A 10,363-nucleotide genomic window follows, 5' to 3' on the forward strand; every position below is an offset into this window, starting at 1 on the left:
GCAGCCCAGTGTGTGAGTGTAATTGAGAGGCAGAGTCCTGGGTGGATGCTGTGAACAGCAAAGTGCCAAGGCAGGCTCTGTGCCAGCCCAGCTTCCTGTGGCAGAGATTTCACAAGAGACAGGATTCTGGCCACAGACTGCTTGAAATATCCATCCCTTATCTCCAGCCCGCACTAGGTGGAGAATTCCCAGGGTAAGGAATTGCAAAGATCAATTCCAAGGGAGATAATTGAATATCTGCCCTGGCTCTGGCCAAAGGTTATAATGGCCGGATGCTTGGCCTTCAGCCAAGGGCACACACTGACTCAGAAAACACTTCCTAAATGCAGCAACATGTTGCATATTCATAGACCTTCATGCATTATTCAGAATCATTCTCCCCAACCTGTAAATCATTATTTTTTCCCTCCCTGGGGTTCTGCTGTCCCAGAGTCCAAGAATGTGAAGAATTTCCTGATTATCTTTTTTACCATTCTCTGAGTTAGTAACATGAAGAAAACCTTTTTACATCAAAATTTTGTAGTCCAAAAAAATATATTTATCACTATTATTTATAAGTTCTGTTAATAGCAAAGGTAAAAGAAACTGTGTTCATGCAGCAAAGTTTTCCAACATAGAGCATTCATTTTAATATTTTCAAACAGACAATAATATAATATGTACTTATAATGCACTTTGGATTCAGATTTCTGAGTATGGAAGAGCCATAGCTGGTGCACCAATCATTTTATTCTTTTTAATTTTCTCAGGCTTTTTTTCCTTTTCTTCTGTCCATACCACAGCCTTGAGGTTTTTGGGGTTTAGTAAGTAATAAAATGTTATGGGTAGAACAGAGAATCCTCAATCCAGGTCCTCAAATTTCCTATTAATGCTCAGAATTCTTGCACTCCCTTTTCAGTCCTGTTTGACTTCTGAGCTTCTCCAGACCCTCTCTGGGTCAATACACCACAAATCTTCAGTCAAAATATGTCTCAAATATTTTACCTTTTTCTCCAGCATTTGTGCTTTTTTTTTTTTCCAAATACTCAAAAATGCTTTTTAGCCTGAACATTCAGCCATTTCACAGAGGCTTCTTCTGCCACTTCTTGTCCTCCTGATTGCAGCAAGTCATCCACATCCTGCATTAACCCAATCCCTGGGGGTGGGGTAAATTCTTGTGACATTTTCTGCAAGGCTTGCCCCAATAAGGCTGGTGCTTCCCTGCATCCCTGCAGAAGGACCGTCCAGGTCTTTTCCATTTTCCCTTCTACCTCTTGTTCCCACTCAAGGGCAAAATCCAGTTTACCATCCTGTGTAAGTGGGCATCCCCAGAAAGCATCTTTGCCATCAAGGACTGAATGGTGTCAGTGTGAGGAGGGCACCTGGTTGAAGATGGTGTAAGGATGTGAGAGCCCCTGGGTGCTGGGGCCCCCTTGGGCCCTGGGGTTCATCCCTCAGGGGCTGTAGAAACTCTGCCATGGCCTTTGCCTTCCCCTTGGCCTTTTCCTCCTCCCTTCTTGCATTCCCCTGCTGTGCCTTTGTGACCAAGTGCTCCAGGGGCTTCTTCTGCCCCTCCTGCAGCCCCCTCAGTGCCTGGGGGTGCTCATCCTCTGACAGCTGCTGAGCTTTCTGCTAAATCATTCCTTTCTGCAGTGACCCAAAGAAAATGCTTAAAAGCTAATCTGGATGCTTGCACGTCCAATGCCCATTTCCCAGCTGTTCCTTTGTCCTGCTGCTGCTCCTTGTGCTGTGGCTGCCGTGGCCAGCCCGTATCCCAGAGCCGGTGCCTGTCCTGCCGCAGTGTCCAAACGCGGCCCCCCCGGCGGGCAGGGCCGGCAGCTCCACGGGGCCGGGCAGCGGCCGGGGCGTCCCGCAGCCTCCTGGGGGCCGGGGGCCACTGCCGGGCCTGCAATTGCCGGGGGGTGCTGGGCTCAGGCAGCGCCCGGCGCTGAGCCCCGGCTGCCCCACAGCCCCGGCCCGGCCCCGCAGCTCCCCACAGGCCCCCAGCCCGTGCTCCCGGTGCCGCCCCTCTGCGCCCGCTCCTGCCGCTGCCCAGCACAGAGAAACCCCCTGCAATCCTGACCTCCTTGTGTGCCTGTCCTGGCAACCGGGGATACAAAGGATCTGCAGCAGCTGGAAACTTTTGAGGATGAGAGCCTGCTGAAAAACATCCCCATCCTCAGCATTTTTCTCTTCCTCCTCTTTTCCATCACCCTTTTTCTTCCCACATAGATTGCTCCTGCTTCTTCTTGCCTGAACCATATTCCTGCACACTCCCCTTCACCCAGTCCCTTCCCAGCACACCAACACCATCCATCCCCCTGTTGTCTAAATCCCTTCTGGACTTCCCTGATTGCCCCCCTGAGTGTCCCTGTCCTTGATTACCTTTGGGAGAATGTGAAAACTCCCTCAAGATGCTCCCAAGGGACCCTTCAGAGATATTTTGGGATCATCAGCCCTTTTCCCGGGTGCCCTTCCTGGCTTTCCCTTTCTACCCTCCATGGGTGCCCTGCCATGTTTAGTCCCCGAAGATCCCACTGTAGTCACTGCTGAGATTTTCAGTGCTCTCTGGCTGCCGACTCTTCCCAGCCCCCCTGATCTGTCACTCGTCTGTCTCCTGGCCCCAGCGCCCCCCGGCAGGGGAATTTGGGGAGGTGGGAGGGGGGGAGCGCCAAGGCCGGGCCCCCCCGCGCTGTGGTGGCGGCAGCGGCTGCAGTGGGGAGCGAGTGCGGGCGGGAGCGGCCGAGAGCCCAGCGCTGCCCCAGCCCGAGCTGCCCCAGCTCCATCGCTGCCCCTGCGCTGGGATGCTGTGGGTTTGGGGGGAAGAGGGAGCCTGCAGTGGGTGCTGGGCCTGGGGGCAGCAGGAGAAGGGAAGGAGGAACAGGGTTGAAGAACAAAAGGATCAAACGATGTATGTGGGAGGAGCAGGTGGGATTGTGCAGGCGAAAGAGGAATAATGGGAGGAAGAGGAGTGTGAGGAAGAGCAGGGACCCCAGAGGAGGGTCAGAAATGGGAAGCAGCACAATGTTCCACTCCTCCCTGTATCTGTAGCCTCTACCCCAGCCCCAGGAGCCTTGCTCCCACCACGTGCAGCAGGTGACTGAAGAGGGGGATCCATGATTTTCACAGGGGTGAATCTTGGTGTTTGTGAGCGTTATTGGGATAAATGTTGGTGCTTTGATTTTTGCTGGGCCTGAATCTTTATATTTTGGAAGGGATTTGGGCTGAAACTTGCTTTTTGGGGAGATTTTGATCTGTGTCTTGATGTTTGGATAATTTTTGTGCTGAATTATTGTGTTTTGGAGGTTCTTATAGACACAAGATGCCCAATGACTTCCTGAGTTGCACTTTGGCAGGAGAAACCCTCAGCCCATGGTGCTCTCTTGTGTTTTCCTCCAAACCAGGATTTGTCATTCCCAAGTCCTGGATGGATGGAGGAGGAGGACAAGTCCCAGGGATCCCACAGGAAGAGGGGCTGCAAATCCAGCCCAGGGAGCTGCGAGGAGGAAAGACCCTCCCTGAGCCGGGAAGGCGGCCGGAGGTCCAGGGAGAGCTCAGAGCTGATGGAGAAGCCTCATGGAGGGGAGAAGCCCCACAAGTGCTTGGAATGTGGGAAGGGTTTCAGCTACAGGTGCAGGCTGATCGAACACCAGAGGATCCACACAGGGGAGAAGCCCTACGAGTGTGGGAAATGCAGGAAGAGCTTCAGGACTATTTCAAGTCTGATGCAGCACCAGGTTATCCACACAGGGGAACGGCCCTACACCTGCTTGCAATGTGGGAAGAGCTTTGGCTGGAGCTCTGACCTGAAGAAACACCAGCGCATCCACACTGGGGAGAGGCCCTATGAGTGTCCCAAGTGTGGGAAGAGGTTTCAGAGCAGCTCCGATTGCCTCAAACATGAGCGGATTCACACAGAGGAGAGGCCCTTCCGCTGCCCCGACTGCGGGAAGGGATTCAAGCACAACTCCAACCTCATTGTCCACCGGCGCATCCACACTGGGGAGAGGCCCTACGAGTGTCCTGAGTGTGGGAAGAGCTTCTCACAGAGCTCTCACTTGACCCAACACCAACGTAGGCACCACTAAGGGAAGCCCTGTGAGTGCCCCGAGTGTGGGAAGAGCTTCTTGCTCTGCTCCAGCTCCGTCCTCCATGGGAGGATTGGTGTTGGATGATCCCCAGTGACCCCCGTTGGGCAGAGCCCTGGTGATCCGTGGTCCTGGTGATCCGTGTTGGGAAGACACCTGGCTGGGGGGGCTCCACATCTTCCTGTCTCCCTGTGTGCACCTGGATGAATGCAGGGACAGGAACGTCCATCAGGATGCAAACCAACCTTGGCAATTCCTTGGGGAGAGTGGATTTGTTGCCATTCAGAAAATCTTCTGTGTTCAATCCTATCTTCTGGTGGTGCCCTGCTGGGCAGGGTGGAGGAAGAACCCCCGGCCCGTGGCTGGAATTGAGTGCAGCGGGCGCCGGAGAACAGCCATGAAACCAGAAACTCATCACGGCTCCTCTGACTAAACCCTACAGTCCTCACCCAGCCCCCAGCCTGGCCTTGAAAGACTCTTTATCCTAAATAACTCTGACTGCCCCACCTGGGAAAAACCACAAAAACCTCTGCTGCCCCCTGGGCAAAGTATTAACTCTTTCAATGCCCAGAATGAAGCTTCACAGATGCTTTATTCTGTCTCTCCTTAAAAAAAAAACAAACAAAAACCACACAGAAACAATATAAAAACATCAAAATCAAACAAAAAGAAATGTCAAATCCCAAAGAACTATAATTTCTCTTTTTTTATGATATGGCGAAAAACCTCTTGTTTCCTCTATAACACATAAAAATATTACGAACTGAATATGACTATTCTAACTGTAAATATAATCAAAGGCTGTAATATTAAACTAAACACGTTAAAATTGCTGTAATCTCCTAAGTTTAAATAATGAAAATCTCCCTGGTGTTCCACAGAAAAAAAAAAAAAAAAGAAAAAAAACCCTCTGTTCTCAAAAATAAAGTAAGTTTTTGTTTAATCTGTTATAATCCTTAAAGACTGCGTCATAAATTAATATAGTCCGTAATAAAAGTTGTGAGAAAAACTGTTAGTCTGAAAAAAGGGTTTTTAGATAGTAATCAGATTTCCATTACCTTAATCACTGTAACATCCAAACAACAAGAAAACTGTTTGTTATGAAGAAACCTCCATAGACTGAAAAAAAGTTTCCTCTTTGAATTAAATTAGTAAAAAACTATTTTAAAGATGGTAAACTACCTGAATAGCTTTTGTATGTTTTCAGTATTAAAAAAAAAAACTGTGTGGAAGAAAAAAAAGTTGTCTCAAGTTTTATTCTAAGTTTATATTTCTTATAGTTTCTAGTAATAAATTTTCTCTTTATACCATTTAATGTTAAACCTGTTTTTCGTCTACTTCTTAATCCTCTCTCACCACAAAAAAAGTTTCAAATGAATAAACCAAAACCACTACATCAAACCTCAGTGATTCCAGGATTTTGATTTCCTATTACCCAAGGGTGTCTTCTGCAGCCAAATGGTGATGGACTGGGACAAAGACCAAGATTTTGGAGACAGTGGGGTGGAAACACCTCCAGAAAAGGTTCTTCCCTCCCACCCAAGCACATGGATCCTCAGCCAGCATGGACACAGAAATAATTTTCTTTTGGCCTTGATTTGCTTTTCATTTCTCTTCATCCCTTTAAAACATCCAACACTGGCTAAAAATAAAGACACTGAACTGAGACATGGGTGGGGACAGGGGGACAATGACATGGTGGGGACACAGACATGGAGAGTGACATGGGGACACATGGACATGGAGGGGGACGTGGCCATACGTGGTGACATGGGGGGACACAGGCGTGGATGGAGATGTGGGGGACAGTGACAGGGATGGAAACATGGTGGGGACACAGCCATGGGTGAGGACATGGTGGGACATGGCCAGTGACATGTGGGGACACGGCCACGGCCGGTGCCATGGGGGGAACTTGCAGGGGCTGTGGGGGATGCTGGCTTGGAGGGAGTTGAGGGTTCCTGGCAGGGACTTGGGGCTCGCTGAGGCCTTTGGGGACCCCAGGCCGAGCGGCTCCGGCTGCGCTGGGAGACCCTGGCGGAGGTTCTGGGGCAGCTGCTCAAGGACCCCCTGCCCTGGAGCCCCAGCCGGGCATTGGGCTCCTGGAAGGGAATGAACGTCCTTGGCCCCAGCAGGGAAATCCCAGCACCCCCAGGTTGTCAGGGGCAGGTGAGAGGCCACAACCGGGAGGGGAAAGCCAGACAGAACTGTCCCCTTCCAGAACTGCGCACCAAAAATCCCAAAACTGGGATTCCACTAGAAAGAATCTTTGAGGAGCTGCCCGTATTGAGGAAAAGAGGGATAGGACCCCGAGAGTGAGCAGCAGGGACCTGGAAACCTCTTTCAAAAAGAAGCATGAGGTCAGGGGTGGTTGACTGGGGGACAGTGGAAAAGGGCTGGAAGAGCATGGGAAAAGAGGCGGCTGGTACCCCTAAAGAATTGGCCCTGGGACTGCCAAATTGCGTTGAGAGAGGTCCCACTCCTCCTCCTTTCTAGTCCTGCCTCCTCTCCAGTCCTTCTCCCAGTCCTTCCTCAGCCCTCCTCTGCCTCCATCCCTTTTCCTGCTCTCCCTGGGCCCAGCACCCACCCTTCATCCCCCGGTTTTCCCAACACCATCACATCCTGTGGTAGGAGCTGGGATGGAGCCAGGGCAGGTCGGGCTGGGGCAGCGCTGGGCTCTTGGGACAGCCTGGGCACCCCCCCATGCACCCCCTCCCCTAATTCCCCTGTTTGTTTATTGGGGTCCTGGCACCTTTGGGGTTGGGGCGGTGCCGTGTTGGGGTTCAGGATCTTCCCAAGGCCCCCTAGAGCAGGGTGAGAAGAGGGGGACACGACCATTCCTGGGGGCCCCCATTCCTGATGCATGCTGGGGCCAGTTCTGCGACCCCCCCCAATCATGGCTCCCCCTGAGGGGTCCCTCCAAGTCCTTCCCCACTGTTCCCCAATAAACAGGACCAGGCAAACTGGGAAGCTTTATTGGGAATACTGGGAGCAGCTGTTCGGGGGCAGAGTGACACCGGGCTGGGGGTCCCCGGGGGGAGCACACACGTTCACCCGAGTCCCGCTGGCCCCAGACAGGTGAGCTCCCAGCAGCACCAGTAGCACCAGTAGGGCCCCAGCTCCCCCGACACGCCCCATGCCCAGCGCCGGGCGGTGCCGCCAGCCCCAAAGCAGCCGCGCTGTGCCCTGGGGGGGTCCCCGCGGCCCCGCCCCACGCGGCACTGGGAGCACCAGTCCGGACCAGTTGGAAGCGTGGGCGGGCGGCACCAGAACCCACGGAAGTGAGTCCACCACAAGGCGTTTAGAACCCCCAAAATTGGCGGAAAGCATCAGGATTCTCCCAAAAAAGGGGTCACATCTGCCCCTAAACTAACCGGGAAATCCCCCAAAGCGTTTATGACCCTCTAAAACTGGTGGAAAGCACCAGGATCTTCCCTAATATCAACTTCTGTGCTAGTTACACCTGGGGAGAAGAAACTCAAGAGAGAAATTCTCTGTGTGAGAACTCCCTCTGGGAGTTGATGGGACCAATTGGAGGCTGGTTTGGTTATTGACCGCCTGAACAACCAACTGGAGAAAGTTAGTTCGCTCCGTGAGCACACATTTTGAAGACGGTAACCCGGGAAAAAACTCTCATTTATTTCCGGTGGCTGAGCAGGTAACAACGGCCCAGCCCGGGCTCCCTCCCATGTGGGGGGAGCTCGGGAAGCCGCTGGGCCCCGTTTGCAAACCAGGGAACCCGATGGCCGGGGGGAGGAAAGGCTCATTGATGAGACCTTAGCCCGGCTTCCTCCCCTACGAGCCCGCGGCTCTGGGGGGGCCCGGCTCCTGCTGCTGGCTCGGAGCAGCTTTGGAGGGGCCGAGCCCGCCCAGCCCCCGCACGGCCTGGGGGAGGCAGCCGGGCCCTGTCTGGAAGCAGGGGTGGCCATGGGCAGTGCGGGGCTGCAGCAAGCTCCAGAAAAGCTGATTAACATCTCAGCCGCCCCCACACCCAGCGCCGTGACTTCTGTGGGAAACTTTAACTCTTTAGTGCTCAGGTAAGATTTTGCAGACCTCCGGCTTTCCTTTGAATATGAGAGGGGGAAAAGGAGATGCTCCAAAGTCAGTGAAGCAAGAGCTAAGTTTCTTTAGACGGAAGGAGAATGAGGAGATGCTGTGAAGATGGCTGAAAATTACTTTTGTAAGATTTTAGGGATGAACTGATGAATATTCCTATAAACCATGGAGAAAGACACGGGGAGGTTGGAGATGTTCTATTTGATAGATTGTTAATCAAAAGCATCTGTGGTGAGAATCCTTCGTCCCGAGGAGAAAAGGGGATCTCTTTTTCAGGAGATGAAACACGAACAGAGAGAAAGAGTGATAAAGAGAATTTTAGTTTGGAACAGTTAATTCTTAAAACTAAATACCTCATGGGTTTAACATGGCCCATAAGCACAGCTTTGGGAAAGCTGTGAAGATGGGAGGAACTTCACTACTTTGCAAGTTGTTTCCCGGGCAGATGTAAATCGTGAAAGTGAAGCCATGAGAGGACTGGTTTTTTCCCTTCCTGTGGTGAAGTCACTATGGCCTGACAAGAGGAAAGTTCTCTCTCCAAAGTGAACTGAAAAGGACTATTTAAGTTGGGAACTGACTGAAGTAGTTTTTTGTATGTTTGTTTTGTTGTTATGAAGGTTGGGAGAGGGAAGGAAGGAGTGCTCTAGAGATCTTATTCTGAATTTGCTTTTCTTTCTCTTTCTTTGTGTAGTTAATAAAGTTTTTTATACCCTTTCTAAGTTTTAGGCCTGCCTTGCTCTTTTGCTCCTGGTTCTGTCTCACAACGGAAAAATTAGTATATTTAAATTGGCAAAACTATAACAATGGAGGAGAGTGTCAGCAGCTGCAGCTAAGGGCTCGTGTCCCATCAGAGTCTCTAACGATGGCACCAACGCTGCTGCCTTGCAACAGCCGACTCTGGAAGGCGAGTGTGCCCTCGAGCAGAGCCGCTGAGGTCAGTCAGGGGGACAGGCTGCAGCTGAAGCTGCCAAGCATTGTTGTGATTCTGGCAAGTCAAGAGAAAACCATGGTGACCACTTTCCCTGACACCCTTTGCCAAGCCACAAAAAATTGTGCCCATAGCATCCCCTCTTTTGGCATCCTGTCTGGTGTGCATGTCTTCCTGAGGAGGTACAAGCCTTCTGGGTGCTGCTGTTCCTGTGCACACTCTGGTCATTTTTCTCTGGTGTCCAGAGCCACGTTGACAGCAGGAGCTCTGCAGGCCAGCTCCAGGAGACATCGTTCTTGCCATGGTGGCAGCAGCTCTGTGGGTCCCGAGCTCAGTGTCAGGGGAGTCTTGGCCACACAGCACAGTGGCCTGGACAGCTCTGGGGACCCGGGCTGATCGCCAGCGCTGCCACTTCCCACTGCTCCTCGCCTGCAGCAGCCAGTGGCCGTGCTCCAGCAGGACCTCCTTGTCCCTCCCTGCCCCTCCTTGTCCCTGGCCAAAGCAGCCTGGGCACCTCGGGGCTGTCCCCACCGTCCTGCTGAGGCCAGGCCTCGAGGGCTTCTGCCACGGGCACCAGAGACGCGTCGGGGAAGCGCCAGAGCAGCCGGCTGGCAGGAAGAAGGTGGCTGTCTGGGGGCTGCTTATGGCCTCTGCCACCCAGTTCCTCAGGGCTTCCCACCAACCCATCCACACAAGTCCTCCTGGCCCATCACAGCCTCCCGCCACCCAGCGCCACACGCATCCCCCTCACGCCTTCCCACTGCCTTCTCCGGGCAGGCCTTGGCAGCACCACAGCCCTTCATGGCCTCCCACTGTCCCGTGCCCTCCACGCCTCCCCCAGGCCTGCCTGGCTGCTGAAGGAGCTCCAGAGGAGCCGCATCAAGAGGCACCTCAGAGCCCTCAGCAATCCAGCCAGCAACACACGGGCAGGACACAGATGGCGCTTCCAGGCTGGCAGAGGGGTGCTGGCCATCTCCAGGGACCGGTCTCTCAGGGATCCCCGCCGCAGCTCCGGCCTCTGCCCGCCCGCTCTGTCAGAAGCCTTAAGGCTTCCACAGAACCACCAAAGGCCAAGGGCCTTTTGGCCACTTTCCCTTCCACTCCGCACGCTTGGCCAACTTGCCGAGCACAAGCACCCTTTTTGCCCTCTTCCCCATTAGCCTGAAGACTCTGGGCACCAAAAGAAAGCTCCTGGACCTCTGTGTATGACAACAGCAATTTACTAACCCTACAGTGGGGTGAAAGAACGTCCTTGAAGTGCAGATGTGTTCCCTGCAGGCTCAGGTGGTCCCAGCAGACGCAGCCTCCCAGA

The 10,363-nt window shown here is 53.0% G+C and overlaps 1 protein-coding gene across 1 annotated transcript in view; it reads left to right on the top strand.

Moving 5' to 3' along the window:
- The window catches only part of LOC148218215 (uncharacterized), a 45,939-nt gene extending 41,785 nt beyond the window's left edge, over positions 1–4,154 (top strand). Inside the window, 1 exon segment of the mRNA XM_088157924.1 lies at positions 3,553–4,154. Within this exon segment, the coding sequence (XP_088014050.1) occupies positions 3,553–4,154 (602 nt within the window).
- The last annotated feature ends 6,209 nt before the right edge of the window (positions 4,155–10,363 follow it).

The sequence above is a fragment of the Sturnus vulgaris genome, unplaced genomic scaffold (assembly GCF_052056855.1).
Source record: "Sturnus vulgaris isolate bStuVul1 unplaced genomic scaffold, bStuVul1.hap1 Scaffold_194, whole genome shotgun sequence".
NCBI lineage: Eukaryota > Metazoa > Chordata > Aves > Passeriformes > Sturnidae > Sturnus > Sturnus vulgaris.